Below are 26723 nucleotides of genomic sequence, written 5' to 3' on the forward strand. Positions count from 1 at the left end.
AGAATTTACCAATCTACTCATCAAAAGTTCTGATTTCAATAATTTAAACAATTTTGACACTGATAATGTCGAATCCATGAGATTATTTTTATCGATCAAATTTATAATTTTTTATTTCCTCACAATCAGTTTCCTTTGAAATTCAGTGACAAAAGTTTTATTATTACCCGAATCTCATTTGGTTTTATTATAAGAATATTCTTAGAGTCAATAGTGGTGGAGAAGTCAAAAATAATATACAGTGTGTAAAAGCCAAATGGAATAAATTCATTATTTCGGTCACTGTACATATTTGAAAAACACGTCAAATTCAAATTATAATATAACATTCTTCAATGTAAAAATGCCACCCCTATCTCCAACCCCCTTTGAATGACAGGTACAATTTTTTAAATAGGAAGTGTTTCTGATATATCGTTTGAAAGGTCTAAGATAAAATAAATTAAAATCATGTGATTACCGGAATTCGTTATAATACACTCAAAAACTAAAATGCAATGCAAAACGTAATGAAATGTAGAATACGAAAAAAACTATTGATGTTAACAAAGTAGATGTTCAAAATGTTCATCGTGAACGTCTTGGCAACATCTCAATCTCAAATTGAACTGTTATTTAGCATTATTTAACATATCAGGCGTGACCGACTTAATCGCAATCGTTATTCGTTCTTTTAAGTCATTCAAATCTGAAGATTTAGTTTTTTACACATTGCTCTTTACCGATCCCCATAAAAAGAAATCTAATTTCAATCGATCAATCGATTCGATTCAATCGATCCTCGCCTCCCTATCCACCGAATAGAAAATGATGTATCGAGGTATTGCCGGACATTAACTTGGTAATGTGGTGGTGCTCCATCCTGCTGAAACCATATCGAATTTACTAGAACTTGAGGGTTTCCTGGATCAGGAAAGTTGCCCTCAATGAAAAAGGGACCAATGATATGGTTTTCTATAATCCCTGCCCAAAAATCAACCTTTTGAGGGTATTGCGTTTGTTTTTCTCTCATCCAGTGAGGAATTTCCGTTGAAGAGTAGCGGCAATTTTGCCAATTAGCATGACCGTTAAGAAACAAAGTACACTCATCATAAAACGTAATGCTTCTAATTGAATGATATTGTTATCTAATATATTCATTATTTGCTCACAAAAATGAGTTCTTCTATCAAAATTGTCTTTCATGAGCTCCTGGGTAGGTATCATTTTATAGGGATGCATTTTATTTTCTTTTGATATGTTTACTATCGATGTATGGCTAACATTGAATGTAGTAGATGCCTGTCTACTCTGTCTACCAATTACCAAAAATTATAGCAGAACGACTACGTGACAATCTGACTAATGTGACGTTTACTTCGGAAAAAATTAAAAATCATTTATTGAACATTAAATCGAATTCATCTCCTGGTTTGGATGGAATGAGCCCCTTTTTTCTCAAAAAGTTTGCCGAAATTCTCTGCCCTCCGTTGTCAACAATCATGTTAGTCTCATTCGCAAAATATCTCATCCCACGGGCTTGGAAGAAGGCATCTGTCACCGCTATTTTCAAAAAAGGCGATAAATGCAATCCAATTAACCACAGGCCCATTAGTCTTTTATCCGTACCTTCCCAAGTAATGGAATCCATCATCCATATGTCAGAATTTTTAACAAAAAACGCAATCATACCACCAGAACAACATGGTTTCGTCAAAGGTAGATCAACCACCAGCAATCTACTACAGTGCATGAACGATTGGACGACAGTTCACGATAGAAAAATATCGGAAGATATCGTTTATCTTGACTTCGCAAAGGCTTTCGACAGGATCTCAGTGTGGAGGCTAATGCACAAACGTGACACACACGGTATTCGAGGCCAACTAAACCTATGAATTGAAAATTACATGACAAATTGAACTTTCACGGTCAAAGTGGGTCACTCTTTTTCTTCGCACAGTCACAAGTGGAGTTCCCCAGGGATCTGGTCTTGGCCCGCTCCTCTTCGTTGTTTATGCAAGTGATCTTGCTCTCCACATGAAGTCCAGCAAGTCGTTTTATGCCGATGATACTAAACTGTATGGAAATGCCTTAGTCGAACATCATTCCCTTCAAGAAGACCTCAACTCGATTAGTCAGTGGTGCGAGGATTGGCTTCTACCTCTTAACGTCAACAAATGCATCGTACTTCATCAAGGAAAGAACAATCCACTCCATACGTACACAATAAGTGACTATTAATACTGACTTAACTTGGTCCGAACATATAATATCCAAATGCAAACACGCAAACACACTGATTTACCTCATCCGCAAAACGTTCCTTCATCTATCATATTCAAGTTCCATAAAACTCTGCCAAACCTACGTTCGTCCAATCGTGGAGTATGCAGGTCCAGTGTAGTGTCCTGTTCTGGTGCGCGATAGGGACTTGTTGGAAAATGTACAGCGTCGAGCCATACGTATGACTTTTGGTGAAGTGCGTCCAACCTATATCGAAAGACTGAGGATGGCACAACTGCTAGCTTTTAACCAACGTCGACTCCGTGGTGACCTCATCATATCTTTCCATATAGCTGAGTATAACTATGCTAATCAGAAAGTCCTTCTTGTTTTCAACAATGATACGCGGTTACGTGGTCACACACTCAAATTAAAAAAGGAAAAAGTCGCAACGAGGCAGAGACAATATTTTTTGGTGAATCGTATTTTCGAAACATGGAATACCTTACAACGATGTTATGAATTCCGACTCAGTGAACAGTTTCAAAAACAAAATAGACATTTGCTTTTTTGCTTAATCGCCTCTATGCATTTATTAATTATTTTTCTTTTTGCATGCATTATATTAACTTGTTGATATCCTTCGGTTTTAGGCTTACATAGGACTTCGTCCTCAGCCTTTATTTATATGTAATAAAAATAATAATAATAATATGTCTACCCGTAGTGTTACTAATCTTATTTTTTATATGCTCAACACTTATCAATTTAGGTTTTCACATAAAATTATGATATTTTACCTATTTTTCTAGAAGTAATGTTGTACTGTGATTGTTTTTTCGAAATTTCTGTGTTCAACTAGATTCAATTATTCATCTGTCACGTTTTGTCATAATCTACTGTTATATATAAGACATTGTAGAATAGTTTGATGTACTAGGTTATTTGTTGAAGCTACCACGTAGCGAAACGCCTCCCCATTCATAGTGAACATTCTCTAAGTTGTCTTATTAGTCAGTGGGCTATGCTTGAAGACTGACAGTGAACAAATCTGAAGAAATGAACTTTAAACGTTCAAGCCAGTGTCGAAAACAACTACTCCCCTGGCTAATACCACGAACGGCGTCGGATTATATCCGGCAGGCGTCAGTGCAGGAATCTTCACAGGAAATTTCCTGCATATGCAATTGGCAATACAACTGAAAGAGTCGACCTTCAATTTTGGAACGGGCACCCTTGCAGACTGGTTTCGGGTTCATTAGTCACTCATCAGTGCAAGATAGTGGCCATCATCGACCTAAAGTCAATGATATTCCATACTTGAAAATCGGTGGAAGTCATCTTAAATTTAGTCAGGTTGGAGCCTGGCTCCCTTGAACTGATGTTTGCTAGACGGACAAACTGATCATGACTGATGTGGGTGTTAATGGTATGGCGGCATGAATGTCCTCAGACATCAGTACCGCCCTTCACGGTGTACCCCTGCCTGGCTGGGGTGAATTGGATGAAATCGTTGTTCATCTTTCAACGGAAGATATAGGGGCCTCAATCGACAGAGTGTCGGGGCCTTTTATATCGAGAGGGGTCGTCTACAGTATAATCCATAGCTTCCCTGACATGAGTTTCTGCGCTATCAAAAACTCTCTGATTTCTCGACTGAATGGACTGCCGAATGGAAGGCAGCTGCAAATCTCTGCGGATGGCTTCATTCCGCACGAACCAAGGAGCATTCACAATCATCCTTATTAGCTTGTTTTGCAATATCTCCAGAATGATGATATAAGATTTCGCCGCTTGTCCCCAGACGCCTGTAGCATACATGATGACCGGCTTGAACATCGTATATAGATGGTAATTTTGATTTCAAGACTCATTTTTGATTTTCTGTTGATCAGAGGATACAGACGTGCTATCCGACCCTCGATCTTTGATTTGACGCACATGATGTGCGGCTTCCAAGTGAGCCTACGGTCTATTAGAAGGCCGAGGTACTTTACCCGCGCTTGCCAGTTAATCTCCTTTCCAGAGATTCTCACTTTTCTGGCCGGAGAAGATTTCAGTCTTCACATGGTTATTGCCTGAGTCTTATCCGGGTTCACTCGGATCTTCCAATCAAGGTACCAGCGCTCGAGGTCGTCCAATGCACGTTGCATATAGACGACACCGAGCTCCCGACCCATGGAAGATGAGAGGAGAGCCGTGTCATCGGCGTAAAGAGATATCTTCACACGCTCGGGCCTCGGAAGGTCACTGGTGTAAAGTGAGTACAACGTCGGAGAGAGCACGGCCCCCTGTGGCACTACAGCAAGGATTTCTCTGTTATCAGACAGAGATCCCTCTACTCTAATCTGAAATGTCCTGTCTTTCAGGAAGGACCCGATCCACCGGACGAGGCCCCGAGGCAGGTCGAACGCATTTAATTTGTGCAGAAGACCTTCGTGTCAAACACGGTCGAAGGCCTTCGAGATGTCTAATAGGACAATGTGCACTTTTTTGTTTGTGTTTAACTCGCGGATGGTGTTTTCGACCAGCCTTAGAGCCTGTAACTCAGTGGAGTGGTCTCTCCTGAAGCCAAATTGTTCATCAGGCAGAACATTTTGGTCCTCAACTTCTTTGTTGAGCCTTTGGAGAACAACTCTTTCAGCCAGCTTAGCCGCCGAAGAGAGTAGACTTATCGGGCGGTAGTTCTGTGGGAACAGCGGGTTCTGACCCTGTTTTGGAATCATCACGACGACCGCATGCTTCCACCTACTGGGGAAGTGTCTGAGGGCTAACGAACTGTTAATTATGTTAAGTAAGCATTCAACGCAGTTGTCCGGGATCCTCTTCAACAACTTATTAGTTATTGAGTCGACCCCCGGTGCATTCTTAGCCATTGCGGCCCTGATATATCCCTTCAGCTCTTCCACAGAAGCTGGACGGATGTCGTCATCGTCATCTTTCCTGAAGAGTCGGTGAACCCGGTCTTCCAACAGCATATCGCGATCGATGTCGTCATCGTCGTCAACGTTAATCTGAAACTGACGTTCTATCGAGTCAGCAAAGGTTAACGCTTTGTCGGCGGGGGAGTAGCATACTCCGCGCTCTCCGTGAATAGGTGAGAGAGCAGTCTTCTTCCCCTTGAGCCTGCGAGTGACTTGCCAAAGCTCGTCACTCCCAGATTCAAAGGATTCCACCTTTCGTTTCGATGATCAATGATGGCCTGCTGGACTTGGTTGGCCATCCTATTTGCCGCAATTTTATCCCCTGGGAAAAGGGTTCGCTGATAGAGCTTTCTCAGGCGATTTCTCTCTCGTATCAAGGCTTTGATACGAGGGAGAAACTCATTATAGCTCCTCAGCGGACACTCCTTCCTGGAGGTGGCCGCTCGAAACGCATCATTTACGGAATGAAAATCGGAATTCTTTCAGAGTATTTCATTCCTCTTCCTTAGTTGGAGCGAACATCAAAATGTCACTCCATCTAGTGGACGCGGTATTAACCAACTGCATATACGAAATTTGATCGATTTCTCTGAATAAGTAAGAAAAACTTCCTTATTAGTCAATGGGCTATGTGAATATTCCTGCACTGACGCTTGTCGGATATAATCCAACGCCCTTCGTGGTATTAGCCAGGGAAGTAGTTGTTTCCTGATAGGCGTCAGTCCATTCAACCTACTGTGTAGGTATATTCGTGACTGGCTTGAACGTTCAAAGTTCATGTCTTTAGATTCTATAAGTGTTATCATAGATAATGCTATTAATTAAATAGTTTAGTGATCCAATAATTTTTCTGAAGACAGTTTGGTTGGGTAATAGGATCAATTTTTTCTTTATAAAACAGTTGTTTCCTTGCAGACGTTTCGAATTTGATTGATTTTTTCTTCAGGGCTCGAAACGTAGTTTCTTCGTCTTGATAACATCACGGAAGTTTGTCTGTTGCAATGTTTTCTGTTTATTTTTAGTGGGTATCTAATATGTCTAATAGTTTTTAAAACAGTGATTTTATCAACACGAAGAAACTACTTTTCGAGCCCTGAAGAATTTAATTTAATCAAATTCGAGAAGTCGGCAAGAACACAATTATTTTTTTAAGTAAAAAATTGATCCTGTTACCCAACTAACCTTTCTTCAGAATGCTATTGAGGTTCATCAAGTAACGAGTCAGAGTATCAATAGTTTACATTTTATAACAACTTCATCATCATATGTTTCTCTCAGTAGCAAAATTTTCAGACAAAATACATAAATAACAGTAGAATAGCATGTGTAAAACAGCAATACAACTAATTGTAGTTACGAGTTCAAAACACACACAGTTGTTGCTCCCATTAAAAAAAATCACTACGTTCTCAAGCCAACAAGGAAAAAAACAAGAACATCGTGAAACACAGAAGAAGAACGTGGAAAAATTGGTAGTGTAGTGTGTCGGTGAAAGAATTTGTGATAATCATAACAGTGTGTTTGGTGCTCGTACTTCGATTTTCGAAATCACTGGAAGTGAGAACAGTTTTCAGTACACTTTCCAATGATTTCGATCATTCGAGGTATTGGTGAGTTGAGCGTACCTCTTTGACCCACGGATTGCCTCCAATTCGCTTGTGCCACCCTCCTGCTCCCCATACTCCTCGAAACAATGAGTTCGACATTTGCTTCTTGCCTGCTTTCTGCTATTATATCCGAAACCTCTTGATACGTTTTTCCTTGAAGCGATCTTCCGTTCCATTCTATTACTTCATCACCTGTAATACATGGAAATATGAATGTTCCAGGTACCGCCCAAAAAATGACACTCTCGCGTAAATAATCGAATGAGAAATGCTACAGTAGATGATTCAAAGAATCACATATTCATGGCTCTATTATAACATTACAACCAACATGTTTGAAATTCGTTCAGTTAAAAATCGTAATTATTTAATGAAATTGTCCCCTTTTTGTTTTATTTCCAGTAAATTTACACACGGAAGTTTTTTCTACAAATTACACCACTCACCAACCACTCTCTAACTTTTGTTTGAACGTGGTTGACAATGTTTGTGGTTCATTTCATTAGTTCGAACTTCTATTATTTAATATAATATAAATTCAAAAGTTTTTTATTAAAACAACGATAAAAATAAAATAAAAACAAAAATAAAAATTAATTGGCGCTCCGGGGCGACTTCATTGATTCCAGTGGCGAATTTGCTTTTTCAGCTACAGGAAAACCCGGAAAAACCTGCAGCCCCACATCATCGGAAGATCTTGATCTAACAATGTCCTCTCTCTTATAAAACAAAATGTAGGGTGTCTCCAGAGGCTCCAATAAATTCAATGAATCACCAGAACACTTCGTGACACGACTATCGTCAAACTTAAACCAGTCCACAGTGAACAATGACTGCATAAATATTATAATAGTGGTCTGCTAGGTTGAAATGTTCATCTATTTCGAATCTTCCAAAGAGTTTCTTGCTTCCGTTAGAGGTTGAGTCTTGTTTGAAAATCATCAGTGTCATCATTAGATTGACTGGTGCCTCAGCTATACTTGTTTCCTTATAACAGTCAGTTAGTTTGGCGCATGTTTGACAATACAGTCGATCATCACCTGTTAAAATTTCCATTTTCAGATAATTCAACAATAAGGTTTGCACGGACTGGTTATTAGTCATATTAGGAAACGGTAGTTGAAGTTCCAGAAATTCACATAAGTTTTCGGTACTTCTTGAACATTTACCGCAAAGTAAACAAATGAGAATTTTTCCAGCAAAAGATTTACAAACACAAGACGAGATGGGCTGTACGTAAATTGATTTGAAACCTCTGAAAAGATCTATAAAAAATTTAAAAGACTTCAAGCCAAATTACTTTCGATTGTAAGTATCCACAATCATCTTCGGGTGATAACTGTACTTATTCCTCCGAGAAATGACTATTTATAGGTCATTCAAGTGCTTTCATCAAGCCCGTCTTCCCTCTCTCCGCTTCATCGGTTTTAGCGGGAACTGACCGTATGGCGGGAGTTGGTTGTGTTCAGCTTGATTATGGGTTTCCATATGTTGCGTATCTCTACGCTTGCTTGACTAAATGCATTGTTGGACAACATATGTGCGGCTTCTTTGAATTTTCCCCTAAACAAGTGTTCCTCCTTGTGGATGATTTCAGCTTGAGACCACTTGATGTTATGCTGATGAGTCCAAACATGGTCTGCTATTCCTGATTTGCTGGTTTTCCCTCGCTGTGTGTGTTTCTTGAGCTTGCCAATGCAAACTTTCAATGGCCTCTTAGTTGCACCGATGCATGATTCTCCGCACACTCGCAGAGTATTCGGTAAATTCAAATCAAAGAGCAGGATCAACTGATCAGTTTCGACGTGGAAAGCCTCTACACTAACGTTCCTGTTGAAGAAGTACTTCAAATCATACAAAGAAAGCTGTCCGAAGATAAGGGACCTGAAAGATAGAACAAACTTACCGATACAAGTAATCATGGAATTACTAGAATAATGTGTACGAAACCGTTACTTCCAACTGAAGGACGAATTCTTCACGCAAGATGAGGGTCTGCCAATAAGATTGCCATTTTACGGGTTATAGTCAACACATATATGGAGTGGTTTGAAACTCTGGTCATTGAAGAAGCCCACAACAAGCCACGAGTCTCGTTGAGATACGTGGATGACACCTTCATAATATGGAACCATGGGAATGCACATCAAAACCGTAAGTCCTTCCATCACTTTCACAATAGAGTAGGAAATTCACAACAAATTTCCATTCTCAGACGTATTGGTGAAGAGGACCGATACCAAATGGGAAACATCTGTATATCCAAAAACCCACTCAGAGGGGACAGTATCTGAACTAGGAATCCAACTACCAACAATCGACTAAGAGAGGAATCATCAAGACTCTAGTAGACCGTGCTTTCGAGCTCCCTCTATGGCATTCGAATGAAAACTCGCCATTGGCATCTGTCTATATTTGCGACAAATGTTGACTATTGAAGAAAAAGAACTGAGTTTGAAAGAGTACAGATTGAAATATTGATAAAAGCTGAAAAAAAATTTAAAAATTAAAAATATTAATAACAAAAAATGAAAAACTAAAAATTAAAACATTTCGAACCAAATTATGTCACAACGTTTCGATTGTTCGTCTTCGGGTGATAACCAGTTATCACAGTTATCAATTTTTATTTGTTTGGTTGTTGATGTAGGTTATTTCTTTGTAATTTCAGTTTTTGTTTAATAAAATTGTTATTTTCGGTTGATCTTTTTGATTTTTTCTGGGTTATCAAATCAATTTATATTATATAAAAAGATCCTTGAAGAAGTGGACTTTCCTGAAAAAAAGTCCCACCTCCCGGAACTCTATCACCAATATTCCTAATTTTAATTTAGAGGCGACTATAGCGCTAAAAGCGGGCAATGTACATCCCGCACGCGCTGACCTTTGAGCAATAAAAATTATTTCAAGGTATATAATATCATTATTGACAAAAAATCCCATACCTTCTAGACACTAAAATAAATGAAAATCCATTGAAACAAAATCTTTCTGTGATTATTTTATTAGATATACTTTGATTAATACTTTGTTGTAGAATTGGCCGCGGTGGTAGTGTGCCCGACTCACGATCGGAAGACCGTTGGTTCGATTCCCGCCTCGACTAGATATTTTTCTCGAGAGAATTTATCTGGTTGAAGCTGGAATAATTCTGCAACCGTGTTAGGAATCACACGTTGAAAGGTAAGACCTCGTTAGTCCTTAGCTCACACAAGTTTCTCCACTTCTGAGAGTTGTCGTTCGTATGGGGACGACAGCTGATTTTGAAAACAGAAACAGATTTTGATCAACTAATTTTTACAAGTTTCAAAGTTAGATTAGATCAGATCAATATGGGGCTTCTGTGCTGAACAGCCACTACACTGCGACCTTCGCAGGTCTATTGTGTGTGCCCTCATGTATGCTAGAGTTCCTCGTCTAGGCCCGTCCTTGTAACTAGACTCCATAGGCCAGACTTCAAGTTCCCCATATATTGAGAGGGTTGTGATTTTTCCTCCCTTAATGTTGCAAACCTTATCCTTGACAGACCTTCGCAATAGCATAGTATGTGTACAGAGGTTTCCTCATCCTCTTGGCAACGCCTGCATAGGGCTGTGTCTGCCAGTCCGATGTTGTTCATGTGTTTGTTAAGTTTACAGTGTCCCGTCAATAGCCCGACTAGAACTCTAGATGACCGCCTATTCAGATTTAGTAGGTACTCCGTGAATTTTTGCGATGGCTCTTTAATGAACTCTTTGGCCTCTCTCATACCCGGCGCCTTATTCCACCATTTTTGAGATTGTTTTTCCTTCCAGATGCTGTTACAAGTTTTTCGCAGCGCTTTTGCTGTACCACAAAAGGGCTCTGGGCCAATGGGGGAGCATCGTGCTCCTTCTCGTGTTAGTGAATCAGCCTCTTCGTTACATAACACCCCGATAATTTTTAAACTGAAAACCTCAGATTTTGTTCACTTCTTAGAGTTTTTCTTGAAAGCCTTCAAAAAACTTTCCTTTTGGAAAAATTATAAAAAAACAATTTTCCACTTTGTTATTAATAATCAAAGACGTTAAAAAGTGAAAAATTCAATTGGAGCAATGGAAAAAATGTTTTTTTCAATATTCAAATTTATACGTATTTTTTGAAGTCACATAAAAATGTTTTTTCATAAATTTTAGCTCTATTTGTTTGAAAAATTGTTATGAACAAATGGATTGTTTATAATTATTTTGAAATTTTTTGGGGGGATTTTTATCAGTGCTAAATATTATGATTTTTTTTAAATCGTTTCTTTAAAAAAATTGTATTGCCCAAAAACGCATTTATTGATCAACAATTTTTTTTGTTACTGAATATGAATATTGAAGAACGATTTTGTTCAATCATAATTTCTATTCCTCTTTGATATTCTGAAGAAAACTCTTTTTTTAATCATATTTTCTTTATTTAGGTATTTATTGAACAATTTGTTTCAAGCAAATAAATTTTCACGATATATTTTTTTTGTACTACAAAAAAACCACATTGTGTCACTTTTTGTGAAAAAAAAATCTCTATTTTTTACAAATCTGTTTTAAAATCTGTTTTTCCGTTAATCAGCTGTCGTCCCCATACGAACGACAACTCTCAGAAGTTGTGAAACTTCTGCGAGCTAAGAACTAACAAGGTCTTACCTTTTAACATGTGATTCCTAACAAATGTTTTAATGTTTTTCTTTTTTTACACAAAAAGTGACACATGTTTGCTTCTGTTTTTCTTGGTAGTATTTAAAAAATATATATCATGAAATTAATGCGTTTGAAACAAATTGTTAATAAATAAATGAAGAAAATATGAATTGAAGAAGTTTTCCTTCAGAATGTCAAGGAGAAATGGAAATTATGATTCGAAAGAAATCGATCCTTAATATTCATATTAAGTGGCAAAAAAATTGTTAATCAAAAATGGCGTTTTTAAGCAATACATTTTTTTCTAGAGAAACTATTAAAAATCATAATATCCATCACTAATAAAAATCCTCCCAAAAAAAATCCAAATATCTTGTAAACAAAACATTTGTTTATAACAATTGTTCAAACAAATGAAGCTAAAAATTATATATAACTTTAAATAATGAAAATTCAAATGAATTTGAATATTTGAAAAAAAAAATTGTTCATTGCTTTTATTGAATTTTTCACTTTTTAACGTCTTTGATTATTAATAACAAAGTGGAAAATCAAAATTTTTCAATTTTTCCAACGAGAATCTATTTTGAAGGCTTTCAAGAAAAGCTCCAAGAAGTGAAAAAAATTTGAGGTTTTTAGTTTAAAAATGATCAGGGTTTTTATGTAAATTCAAAACTTGTAAAAATTAGTTAACCAACTGAAGTATATCCAATAAAATAATCACGGGAAATTTTTTTCCATGGATTTTCGTTTATTCAAGTGTCTAGAAGGTATGTGCTTTTTTTTCTCAAAAATGATATTTAATGATTGTTTGAAGGTGATTGACAATGTTTCGTGATGAATTTCACTAGTTCGGACTTCCATTGTCTACTATATAAAACGGAATGGCTACTCCAAAGCGATGGTAGAAAAATACCTTGGCTAAAAGACAGCAGGAGCCTCCCAAGGAAGAGAAGCAGTCACAACCAGTGCTTGCACTTTCCTATACCAGAGGATTATCGGAGAGGATAAGAAGAATTGGTTCCAAGTACAACATCAGAACCTGCTTCAGATCCGGTAACACTATCCGTAGCAGCCTCACGAAAACCAGGCCACCAAACGCGGACTGCGATTACAAGAATTGCATTTACCGGATACCCTGTGAGTGTGGAAAATCCTATATTGGTGAAAACAAGAGGCCATTGAATGTTCGCATTGCCGAGCACAAGAAACACACACAGCGAGGGGAAACCAGCAAATCAGGAATAGCAGCATGTTTGGACCCATCACACAACATCGAGTGGTCCCAAGCTGAGATCTTGCACAGTGAGGAACATTGGTTCAGGAGAAAATTCAATGAAGCCGCTTACATGTTGTCCAACAACGTATTCAGCCGAACTAGTGTAGAGATACGCAACGTATGGAAACCCATCATCAAGCGAAAAATGGCCAACTCCCGCCAAACGGTCATCTCCCACGGAACCAGTGAAGCGGAAAATGGAAATCGGGGATAAGTGAAAGTACTCGAACGACCTATAAATAGTTATCTCTCGGAGGAATCAGTCCAGTCATCACCCGAAGACGATTGTAGATACTAACAATCGAAACGTCGTGAACTAACGTGACTTTGAATCTATTAACTTTTTATTTTTATTTTCTTTTTTTTTCATTTCTTTATATTATTTATTTTTGTTCAATTGTTCTATTTTACTTGTATTTTATTTCACTATTATTTCATTTCAGGTTTATTTTGCTTAATATAATTGTTATTTTCAGATATTCATTTTTAATTCTTCTCTTTCAGTTGTTTCAGGGATTTCAAATCATTGTATATAGTAGACAATGGAAGTCCGAACTAGTGAAATTCGATATTTAATGAGTTAAAATAATTTTTATTGTTCGAAGATCCGTATCGGTCAGCGCTTACGGAACGAGCTTCGCCCGCTTTCAGCACTATTTTCGCCTCTAAATTAAAATTATAAATACTGGTGATAGAGTTCGGAAAGGTGGAACTTTTTTTTAATAGGTTTTCTTCTCTTTAAGGATTTTCCTTCAAATTTTGGATATCTTCAATATTAGCCGAGATATTTGCAAAAAACCAAACCCTTTTTTTTACTAAATGGTTTATAACTTTTACAATTTTTTCGAGCCCCTTTTGAAACTTTTCAAAAAGTTGCTAGAGGTCATTTCGAATCGTATCAGCCTTGGATCATAATTTTCGGTGTCCTTGGACAGAAGTTCCAAAAAAATGATCTTGTGACCCAATGTATAGAGTACAAATTCTTTATCGATCAGTTTATACCACGACACAGTAGAATAAATATATCTATTGAGATATGGAGCTAGGAAAACACATGACATTAAAACGACAAAACTTATTAAACAACCTGATATCATTCGGTGAACCCTCATCCGATGTGTTGGTGAAAGCTTTCATATCAAGCAGAATTAAAAAACATAATTTCTGGGAAAATGTCATCGGATTCCTGTAGAATATTCGGAACAATGGAGGCCTAAAAATATTAGAGTTCTGAATAATGTTTGCGTGTTTACAACCCTAATGGTTAACAAGTTTTGTTAATAAATTCAAATCACAAGAGTTGAAAAATTGAATTGATTTTCACCTGTGACTACATTATTGTCTCAATTATTCCTTGGAATTTTTTTGAAATCAGAAATATTTTGAAATTTTTTAGACTCGAAGACGAAGGAAGATTTTCATAAAACAGTCGTGTATGAGAAAAAATTCCAGAGATATAATAATTTGGACATGAAAAGTATTCGATAGGAAAATAACGATTCAAAACTGATGACAGATCAGGAAATATTATTATCTGAAAATTCATATGGTACTCAAGTAATATCGACGACGGATAGTCCATATTGCTGTAAATTTCACTATAATGTTACATTTAGAATCTTAGTAAATGTAGAGAAAGGTATTGGGGATACTAAGAATACTTTATGGTTCTTCAACAACAGGGTTCTTCAACAAATAACGTTTATGATTTTTTTATTACTCTCATTTTTTAATTTCGCCTAATACAGTACCTACCAGAAATTAAATTACCTACCAAGAATGTTTATAGTTGTCATGGTAACGGCAATGCTGAAGAAAAATCTCACGTTAATTATAGAATGTTCATTATTGTTAACAGTACAAAAAAATACTTGGTTGTGGATTCTCTTCCATTTTTACGAAAAATTCGCTTGATTTTTTTGCATTTTGGAATTAAACGGGTGTTATGTGCAACAAAAAAAAAGCTCTCATTCAATAATCTGACGATTTCGATCTGACGCAAACTCGCAGCCATTATTATAATGTGCAAAAAAAATTCGCCATTTTGAAGTACTCAAGAGCGTCAGATTAAGATATGTAATGTTCATCTTCATGTTTTAGACGTGCTGTCTCATAATCTGACGATTATCTAGAGGGATTCGCTTAATCTGATGAAAACAATATTTTTTTTATTTTTTTTCAATTCATTGTACTTAATTGATTGAAAAGCTCAAGTAATAGCTTGCAAATAAATAAGTGTATGTATTTCAAGTAGTACTTATAAGAATTTTTTTTTAAATGCTCAAAAAAAATTGATTTTTTATAATCAATTGATTAATTAATGAAGAAAAGAGAAATTGAACTTTCTATGTTTTTCAACACTTTTATTTGTAACTTACGTTACTGCAGTTTCGTCCTATAAGGACATTCTCAAACTTATATATTGTATAAGTTTGAAAATGTCCTTATAGGAGGAAACTACAGTTACGTCAGTTACAAATAAAAGTGGTAAAAAACATAAAAAGTTTGATCTCTTTTCTTCATTATGATTTCCTACCACGTAGTAACGGCTTCATCCATCAATTAATTGATTAATTATTCATCATCTTCATCTTCATCACGAACGAGTCTCTGTGATCAGCTGTGATGGCGTCATGGCAACAGAATTCAGAGTGCGGACGGAGTAAGAGAGAAATAGATAGAGAAAAAGTTTATAGAGAATAGAGAAATAGGAACTCGGAGAGGGAAATATAAGTATTACACAGCTGCACGCATTGAACTTTATCGAGAATGTCGAAATGAAGTTATTTTTTTATAACTTTGCTGCCGTTCCCTTTCTTTACGTCACTCTCAAATCGTCAGATTACTGGAACATAAACTTTTTAGCAGGTAATTAACTCACCCTACCCTAATCTGACGCGCTCGAGTATTTCTGATGATCAATTTTTTTTTAATAATCTGATTCTTTATTCCTCACAGGCGGCCTTATATATGGGGCTCATATTTGGTAGAGGTACTTAATTGGGTACAATGTATCCCCCTGTATATTAATCTGCCGCACTTTAGTAAATCTCGAAATTCCCGCTTGGGGAAAACTGAAAACTTTATGAAAATTTTGGAGAACGTCCGGCAAAAATTGACTAAACAATTGACTAAAGAAGTGGTTTGATGTCTTGCCAAAATTTGTAAAACTATTTGAAACATCTGAAACTGAAAATAATGATCCTTCAAGAGCAGCCAATTTACTAAAAAAAGTTCCACTTTCAAGAACTGTACCGACAATATTTATATTTTCAATTTTGAAGTGAAAGTTATGCTTAAATTGAATAGTGGTGCTTCTACACACGTTGATAGAACTAGGCATTCGAACAATAATAGTTATTTCACCTGATTGAACATAAATATTGGGAAAAAATGGAACACCATCTAGACATATGAATAGAAACAATAATCCGTCGATTGAAAAATGTTTGCAATTTCCTAATCAACTATGCATTTTTTTGAACTAGAGCACAAAAGCAAAGCTAACGTGTTCCAACAACATATGTGTAGTTCATGCAAAGAAGTAATTTTCAGACACAAACTGGAAAAAGCCCCCTCGAATTACACGAAAGGAAAAATACTTCAGAAACAACTACTTTTATATGGACACTGAATTGAACAACAAACATTTTTTCCCATTCAGTTTGAACTCCAAACATTCTTTATGGAATTGAATCAGATGCCATTCATAACGTAATTGCAGATAGATTTCAAATTGTCTCCAGAGACCAAAACATTCATTTCATTTCATTTCCATTCATTTCATTTCTAACCCTTCCACCCTGGAGGATCCCCAAAATCATAGGTGACCATATACTCTCACGATATGATGAAAGTCAGACGAACCACAGAATAATCAATGCAGAATTTCATCGTCTTCTAGAACAATATGCAGAATTCAACTTCCTTTACGCTGATGCATCCGAAACTATAGACGGAGTCGAATCAGCTTTCACTATCGCAGGTTTTCAAGCTTCGTTCAAACTATCAAGAGAGAGTACGGTATTCACTGGAGAAACATACGCTATATTATGGAGAGCCTTGAAGTACATAAATATTTAAAAAATTGGGAAATGCCTCATTATAACAGATTCCATGAGTAGCCTAATCAACAAGTTCAAAAACATGAAAAATAGAGATAAAGGCCCTAAAAATATAAGCGATAGCTCATTCGATTTGGAATCACCTCTAGAAAAATGTTTTTGAAGGATTTTAGTGCAGGTAGAAATTTGCAATTGTTATTAACAAAATAAGATTAAAAAAAATGGTATTTAGTTTTTTGTTAATGACTCAAAAAATATTAATATTTGAGCGATTTTGAAAAAAGCTCTTAAAGAGGAGGAAATTTCCGATAAAAAAGTCACAACTCCCGAAACTCTATCTCCATTATTTATAATTTTAATTTAACGTTGAAAATAGGTTTCCGAGCGGCTGTTACGGCATGAGCACGCTGCCGCTAAAGAGAGTTTATCAAAACAAATAATTTTTTTATAACATAAAATATCATTTTGAAAATTCGAAAAAATCTAGTATCTTCTTGACACTTGAATGAATCGAGTCCCGTAGAAAAAAAAGTTTCATCACCATTTTTCAAAAAGTTATTCAATTGTTAACTAACAAATGTTTTCCCAATCTCCGTTAGCATAAATAATGGGATAAAAGGTATAAATAATTGCCCTATTAATTTTTAACTTCGTGGAGTTCATAAAAATGTATTAATTTGTTAATCATGATTTTTTATAACTATTGCAAAATGAATATCTAAAAATTGTTGATAATTTTTTTTTCAATTAATATTCAGCTATATCTGTTTTCACATTAAATAATGGCAGTTAACATAGGATATGAATTTTTTACGTAATTTTTTTATTGAATTGTTTCAAACAAATACAGAAATTCAATATTTTTTGAAAAATTTTTTTGCTATTTTGTTGTCTAGAGATAATTATGATTAAAACAATTCTTTTTTTAAGTTTTAATTGTTTAAAATCGATGTTTTTTATTTCGATTGTTTAAATAATTAGTTGAAAATAATTTTGCTTCTGAAAATCATAATTTACACTTTTGAATATTTTGGAAAAAAATTGTTATTTATTATTTGATTTTTTATTAGTTTAACAATTTGTTATGAACAAATATTGACCCACGTTATATTTTTTTCTGAAGCAGAAAAAAATTATAAAAACAGCTATACATAAAAGAGTCCCATAATTTTTTTTTTATTTATTATAATATTATAATTAAATCAATTGTATAATTTTTTATGGCACCTTTTTATATACAGCTGTTTTCATAACTTTTTTCTGAAGCAGAAAAAATATAACGTTGGTCAATATTTTTTTACAAAAAATTGTTGAACTGATAAACAATTAAATAATCAATTGAAAAAATTGTTTTTTTGCCTAACTATTTGAAAGTGTGAATAATGATTTTCGAACGCAAAATTATTTCCTAACTAATTATTCAAACAATCGTAATATAAAAAAATCGATTTTAAACAATTAAAAATTGAATTTGGGAAAAATATTTTTTTCAGAAATCATAATTATCTCTAGACAACAAACAATCAAAAAACATTTTTTCAAAATATTGAATTTCTCTATTTGTTTAAAACAATTAAATAAACAAATCACGTAAAAATATCTATATCTATATAGCTAAATATCAATTGAAAAAAAATGTTTATCAACAATTTTAGATATTTCATTTTGCAATAGTTATGAAAAATCATAATTAACAAATCGATAAATTTTTATGAACTTTCATCGCAGGATCGTATGATCGTATAAAAAAATTATTTCTTTTGATAAACTCTCTTTAGCGGCAGCGCACGCATGCCGTAACAGCCGCGCGGAACCCTATTTTCAACGTCAAATTAAAATTATAAATGATGGAGATATAGTTTCCGGAAACAGGATTTTTTTATCGGAAATTTCCTCCTCTTTAACAAGCTTTTTTCAAAATGGCTTAAATATTTATATTTTTTGAGTTATTAATGAAAAACTAAATACCATTTTTATTAAATCTTATTTCGTTAATAACAATTGCAATTTCTTACCTGCACCAAAATTCTTCGAAAACATTTTTCTAGAGGTGATTCTGAATCGAATGAGCTATCGCTCATATTTTTAGGACCTTCATCTCTATTTTTCATGTTTTTGAACTTGTTGATTAGACTAGAGTGCTCTTCTGGCAATAAATCTATCAAACACCCAAAATCCCATTATACTTTCCATCAAACAAGAGCTTTATGTACACAAACAAAAGCAAGCAGGAATCAGATTCATGTGAGTCCCATCTCATGTGGGCATCCCAGGCAATGGAAGAGCAGATGAACTGGCGAAAGCAGCCATCTCAATTCCATTGAATTATAGTGAACCCAAAATAAATCACATTGACCTGAAATCTTTCTACAAACAAGAAATCTTCAACAATTGGCAACATCAGTAGTACAATTCCACCTCTGAGCTAGCAGAAGTAAAAACATCAGTACTCCCATGGAAAAATATCCCCAAAAACAGAAGACATCAAGTTATCCTGACTCATTTGCGACTGGGACATACCCGCCTTACACATGAATACCTCATAGCAGGTGGTGACAAACCAAGATGTGAAGTGTGTGGGACAGACCTGAGTGTTAAACACATTCTGATGAAATGCGTGCTATATCACATCGACAGATTTACTCATCGCATCCCACAAACAATGAAAGACCTATTTGGTGAACATTGTGATACTGAACAATCGATAGCTTTCCTCAAAGATATACACATTTTTCAACATTATATGAATTAATTTTGAATATCATATACTGATTTAATCATTTGTATTATGCCGTCGCTAATAACCCTGGGGGTTGATGCAACTTTCTTTAAATTAAAAAAATATATACAGGCTGATTCACGGTGGATGGCACATTAGACGTTTCTGATGAACCAGACAACGGATCACTTTGAAAATTTAATGGAGGGCATATTCGGACATTCTCTAGCCAACTAAAATATTTTCGACAATGCGGTGTTGCCGCGTCTATTAGAAAGCAGTAGCAACTTTGATTTTTCAAATGGAACACTCTGTATATAATATTATTTTTGGAATCTCCAACAATTGCCCGACAACTTTTCTTGATATTACCCTATACCTATCTGTTACCGTTTTCGAAATAAAAATTAATTTCAATTTTTTTCTTCGAAAATCATGACTTTTAAAAATGCCGATATCTTTTAGTTAAGAAGTACTATGATATCGAAATTTAGTTTGGAGTTAGGTGATACTTGGACACTTCCCACACGTCAGCCTAATCTCCGTTACTTCAATACAGGGTGGTAAAAAATACAGTTTTTTCGTTTGCTTGAAAAAGTTGCTGAAATTTGATTATTTTAAATGGAACACCCTGTATATTATTGAAAATTCGGAAAGCTGCTGAAATTTGCTTTCTTTCTATATATATCATACCTATACCTAACTAGTCAAGTTTCGGACTTATGAACATTTATTTGTGAAAATGTCCCTTCAGAATGGTATTTCCATTCGGTATTTGGTAAGCAGGCCATGATTACTATTTGACAGTAGCGTTGTGACATTCTCCTAATAATATCGACATTTTCGTCACTTCAGAAGTTGCAAATACCTTCAAAACGATGGAACAAAACTATTCAAACGAAGTTCTTATGAATTTGTTTATTATTTTTGGACAGTGTGACAAAAATATCAGCAGAACATGTAGAAAGTTCAATGAAATGTATCCGAATCTACCGCCAATGAACCTCAAGAAATTTATACGAATTCAGAACAATTTCAATGCATTTGGATCAACTTTAAAAGCACCAAGAAACTTGCCTCGACCCGTAACTTTCGAAGACAACTAGATTAATGTCTTAGCATATTTTCACGCATTTCCCGAGTCATCGATAAGAAATGCTGAAGAAGATTTGGGTATAAAATATTCATCGGTTCAAAGAATCTTGCGAAGACATAAAATGCATGATTATAAATTCACCAAAATTCAAGCAATGAAGCCTCAAGATCCTCAACAGAGAGTAGAATTTTGTGAAATGTTGTTGACACGCATTCAAGAAGATCCACTTTTTTTAAATAAAATTATTTGGACTGGTGAATCGAAATTTTCGAGAGAAGGGATTTTCAATAGAAAAAATCGTCATTATTGGTCCAGTGAAAATCCTCACGTCACAAAAGAAGCCGGATTTCAAGAAAAATTTAGTTTTAATGTATTCTGCATGTTGGACAACAAATTGAGGTACGTGATATACGAGGAGTCATTAACATCCAGAAGCTACCTGAATATTTTGGAGAATACTGTAGACAGTTTCGTGGATAATCTGCCACTCAAAGATTATCGAAACTGTTGGTACCAACTAGACGGAGCTCCTGCACATTGCACAAGAGAAGTGAGCGCAGCACTGGATAGACTATTTGACGATCGGTGGATGAGGCGCTTGGGACCATGGAATTGGCCAGCGAGATCACCCGATCTTAATCCATTAGATTTTTGTTTGTGGGAAATGTTTAAAGAAAAAGTTTACAAAATACCCGTGCGTTCGAGAGATGAATTGTTAGAAAGGATTGCCCAAACATTTGAAGATTTGGATCCCAATGAAATCAGATCTGCCACCACGAAAGCAGTCAACACCCGCATTTTAAAGTGCTTGGAAGTGAACGGCCAGCGAGTCGAACATATTTTGAAATATTCCACATGATTGTTTTACTTTTTTATAATTATTCATATCAATATTTTCAATTTCAAGTTTCTTGGTGCTTTTTTAAAGTTTATCCAAACATATTGAAATTGTTCTGAATTCGTATAAATTTCTTGAGGTTCATTGGCGGTAGATTCGGATACATTTCATTGAACTTTCTACATGTTCTGCTGATAATTTTGTCACACTGTCCAAAAATAATAAACAAATTCATAAGAACTTCGTTTGAATAGTTTTGTTCCATCGTTTTGAAGGTATTTGCAACTTCTGAAGTGACGAAAATGTCGATATTATTAGGAGAATGTCACAACGCTACTGTCAAATAGTAATCATGGCCTGCTTACCAAATACCGAATGGAAATACCATTCTGAAGGGACATTTTCACAAATAAATGTTCATAAGTCCGAAACTTGACTAGTTAGGTATAGGTATGATATACATAGAAAAGAAGCAAATTTCAGCAGCTTTCCGAATTTTCAATAATATACAGGGTGTTTCATTTAAAATAATCAAATTTCAGCAACTTTTTCAAGCAAACGAAAAAACTGTATTTTTTACCACCCTGTATTGAAGTAACGGAGATTAGGCTGACGTGTGGGAAGTGTCCAAGTATCACCTAACTCCATACCAAATTTCGATATCATAGTACTTCTTAACTAAAAGATATCGGCATTTTTAGAAGTCATGATTTTCGAAGAAAAAAATTGAAATTAATTTTTATTTCGAAAACGGTAACAGATAGGTATAGGGAAATATCAAGAAAAGTTGTCGGACAATTGTTAAAGATTCCAAAAATAATATTATATACAGAGTGTTCCATTTGAAAAATCAAAGTTGCTACTGCTTTCTAATAGAAGCGGCAACACCGCATTGTCGAAAATATTTAATTGGCTAGAGAATGTCCGAATATGCCCTCCATTAAATTTTCAAAGTGATCCGTTGTCTGGTTCACCAGAAACGTCTAATGTGCCATCCACCGTGAATCAGCCTGTATAGTATATGAAATAGGTGAAATTTCGCTTACATGAAACACTATCATTCTCAAAGTCCAAGTCAAGTCAAAGTCAAAATATGCTTTAGTGTCTGAAGATTAACATCTTATTGACAAAGCTTTGTTGAAATAATTTGAGAAACAAATTCACACATAGTAGCTATCGCTACTTGTCAAATTATAAATACTCGAAAACTAAACACTATAAAACAATATACATTGGCAGGTGGTTGTTGAGTAAAATTTCAGGTAGTTATTGAACATATGTACAAAGAAAAAGAATAACAAATACATCACTTGCACGAATATAGCCAATAACAGTTTATTTGGAAAGTTTTCAATATTAATTACATAAAACGAGTCAGCCACAAGTCGAATCAAAAACTATCTTGATAGTACTCTGATAAACTATAATAGTCTCTCTCGAAAAAAAATCCTTCAAAACTTTCCTAAAGTTTACGTTATTGCATGCAAATTTCAGATTTGATGGTAGGTGATCGAACATTTTCAAACCATTATAAATGAAAGAGTCTTTAATGAGGGAATATTTCGGAATGGGCAAATTGAAGTCGTTTTTTTTGTCGAGTGGCGTTTGTGTTAATTGAAAATCGATTTTGATGTTTTGCTATGAGACATATAGTTTCAATAATAAAAATAGATATTACAGTGAGGATTTTCTTTTCCATAAACAGTGGTCTGCAAGAATCTCGTGGTTTTGCTTTACATAGAAAACGTACAGCTCTTTTCTGTAAAACTAAAATTGATTGCAGTGTTGTCAGAGTACAAGCACCCCAGAAAGGAATTCCATATCGTAGATGAGATTCTATGAGAGAGTGATATGTTACTTTGGCAGCAGCAAATCCCAACTCATAAGATGTCAGCCTCACAGCATAAGACCCTGAGGATAACTTTGATTTGAGACTCTTGATATGGTCTTCAAATTTCAAGTCAGTGTCAATGGATAGTCTCAGAAATTTGGTTGATAGTTTATTCTCAACAAAGATGTTGTCAATTTGTAAATTGCTGATGAAACATTTGAAGCAAAGTACGTTCGTTTTAGAGATATTAAAACTGAGAAGATTTGCGTCACACCATCTTTTTATATTGCTAATATCATGATTTATTACTGTTTCAAGTTCAGAGGGATTTTGATCATGCCATAAAATTGTAGTGTCGTCAGCGAATAGTGTGAACTCTCCTTTAATATCAATAGATGTCAGATCATTTATATACAAAAGAAATGATAGTGGACCTAGGACTGAGCCTTGTGGAACTCCACAGTTTATTTTTCCTTCCTCAGAATAATTAGTCGTTTTAACAATTTGACTACGCTCAGATAAATAAGATTCAAACCAATTGAGACTTACACCTCTTATACCATACTGTTGTAATTTCCGAAGCAGTGTATCATGATTAACACAGTCAAACGCTTTCGATATGTCACAGAACACAGCAGCTGCAATCTCTCTTTGATTCAATTTGTTATATAGACTGTACAATAATGAAAAAATGGCATCATGAGTGTTTTTTCTACTCTGGAATCCAAACTAACATTTGTTTAATATCTGGTTTCTCTCGAGAAAATTAACTAGTCTTCTCTTGACTAGTTTTTCTATAATCTTTGCAAGTGTTGTTATTAAAGAGATAGGTCGGAAGTTAGAAGAGATGTCAATATCTTCACCTTTATGGAGAGGAATAACAATAGACGTTTTGAGAAAATTTGGAAAAACTCCTTTATATGAGATATTGATTCCAGTGGCGCATTTGCTTTTTCAGCTGCAGGAAAACCTGGACAAACCTGCAGCACCACATCATCTGAAGATCTTGATCCAACAATGTCCTCTCTCTCATAAAACAAAATGTAGGGTGTCTCCAGAGGCTCCAATAAATTCAATGCATCGCCAGAACACTTCGTGAACGACTATCGTCAAACTTAAACCAGTCAGTAATAATGACCAAATTCAACGCCAGAACCACAGTGAACAATGACTGCATGAGTATTATAACAGTGGTCTGCTAGGTTGAAATGTTCATCTATTTCGAACCTTCCAAAGAGGTTCTTGCTTCCATTAGAGGTTGAGTCTTGTTTGAAAATCATCAGTGTTATTATTAGATTGACTGGTGCCTCAGCTATACTTGTTTCCTTATAACAGTCAGTTAGTTTGGCGCATGTTTGACAATACAGTCGATCATTACCTGTTAAAAATTCCATTTTCAGATGATTCAACAATAAGCTTTGCACGGACTGGTAATTAGTCGTATTAGGAAAAGCTAGATGAAGTTCCAGAAATTCACATAAGTTTTCAGTACTTCTTGAACATTTACCACGAAGTAAACAAGTGAGGATTTTTCCAGCAAGTGTTTCCTAAATTATCCAATACAATTTTCTTCTCTAGATTTTCAGGACAACTCTCTATTGATTCGTAATGAAGAACACGTTTCACAGAATCTCCATAAGAACCATCTCTCAAGCTGCGATCGATCCTTCCAAGTGAAAAAGGGTTTCGTAGAGGGATCGATTCGGCTCTTGCTTCAAGAAGCGCTTCCACTGAAATGGTACCAGTTCTACGAGGAATGCAACTCATTTTTTGGGGCCAAGAATGACCTGAGTCCACTGACCGCACTGAAAAAAAAGAAGGTGGATCAATCACTTGTGAATCAACCTTGATAGGAGACTGATAAATATCCACATATCTCGGCTTGTTTCGAAGAGGTTTCAGTTCCGTACTGAAATTAGGGCAATGCATGATCTCATCAAAATTATGTGAAGGAGGAATAGTTCCAAGTACTGAAGCAGCATTGCCACGTTGAATAGCAATACTAATTCTTTCTATCAAAAAAGAGGTAGAACGGTGATCTTTCGTTGCTTGGCCTATTCTCCTTCCGAGTTCATAAACGATTCTGGGCCATAAACACCAATAGTTTCAACCGCTACTGGATGAAACAGATAATTGTTTCCAAGATTTTGGTATTTTTTCCTTTTCAATTTCTCGCCAGACAATGCTGCAGTTCCAGCAGACTTGGAACTTTCGGCTAGATGGGAAGCCGCGACCGTGTCGACGCAAGTAAAGTCCCATACCACAGGTTTACCGTATTTCCATGATATGAGAGACATACCATCTGGTCGTTTACCATCATCTCTACTGGTACCTAAGGATTCCAGAATTGCAGGAACATCCGCTGACAACATAGCTCGTTTCAATATGTCGTTCACTTGGTGATGTCGAGATGTACGCCCTGCACTTCTCCTGCAATTCAAACCATGTGTACCTTTCTCATCAACTATACTACCGCAAACACAAGTATGGAATCAATGAAGTCGCCCCGGAGCGCCAATTTATTTTTTTATTGTTGTATTTATTTTATTTTTATCGTTGTTTTAACACATTGTAATAATTTTATAAATATATATGAGATATTTATTATGTAAACTAGTACTGATGAAGCATTGTCTGGTAGATTTTCGAAAATATTCAAGGAGATGTCGTCAATTCCTGAAGTGTGTTTATTTTTTATCTCTCTAAAGTCTCCTTTCAATTCTGAGAGGTTTGTGTCATAGAATAAAATGGCGGACATATGATGTTTCGAAAGGAGACACATGCCTCATTGCCTCTGGATAATATCACAAGATGAAGCACCCAATTTATTCATAAAATTACAACTTTATATCACGAATTGGTTGAATCCACTCATGTCATCGATGACAATATGTCATCGTATAATGTCATGATGTCATGTATAACATCATTCAATCGTTTGTTTCATTCAATCTCAGCCATTCGAATCTTGTTTAAATTGAAAGGGGTAAAGAAAGAATGGTTTTTGGAAAGGAAAGGTATTTATCCATCTTCTTATCCATCTTCATACAAGAAATACGGGAATCTTCCAGTTTATGTCTGATAGTTATTTCTTTGCATTGAATCATTCGCTTTCTTTCTTTCTTTGGAAAAACAAACACAACAATGAGAACAAAGAGTTCATATCAATATTCAGCAATTGAAATTATTTTCATTATTACATGTACAACAGGAGTTGAAAGTTGAATGAAGTATTATTTTATAGCTGTTGACAATGAAATTTTATTTTGTTAAATGCTTCATTTATATTTTTACTTTCGTAATGGTTTCGAAAAACAATGAAAATTTGGAAAATCAAAATTGATAATTTTCAAACAAAGATATTTTCACATTTATTCGATTGAAAATGATGTTTTTGTTCAAGTATCTTTGTCAGTAAAGGCACGTGGAAGCGACACTTCATTTTTAGTTTCAGGAGCAAGTTTTTTTCTAAAATATTCTGTTTTTTCAGGTTCCTTTCATATTTCAGATATTTCAC

General features: G+C 35.2%; 1 protein-coding gene across 1 annotated transcript in view; it reads right to left on the minus strand.

Annotated features, from left to right (window-relative positions):
- The window catches only part of Rim (Rab3 interacting molecule), a 355610-nt gene that overhangs the window by 196100 nt on the left and 132787 nt on the right, over nt 1-26723 (minus strand). The window contains exon 7 of the mRNA XM_074185890.1: nt 6755-6928. Within this exon, the coding sequence (XP_074041991.1) occupies nt 6755-6928 (174 nt within the window). The remainder of the gene's footprint in view (nt 1-6754; nt 6929-26723) is intronic.

The sequence above is a fragment of the Leptinotarsa decemlineata genome, unplaced genomic scaffold, assembly GCF_025532065.1.
Source record: "Leptinotarsa decemlineata unplaced genomic scaffold, Ldec_3_MD MMD2_tig00078363_RagTag_RagTag, whole genome shotgun sequence".
NCBI classification, from domain to species: Eukaryota; Metazoa; Arthropoda; class Insecta; order Coleoptera; family Chrysomelidae; genus Leptinotarsa; species Leptinotarsa decemlineata.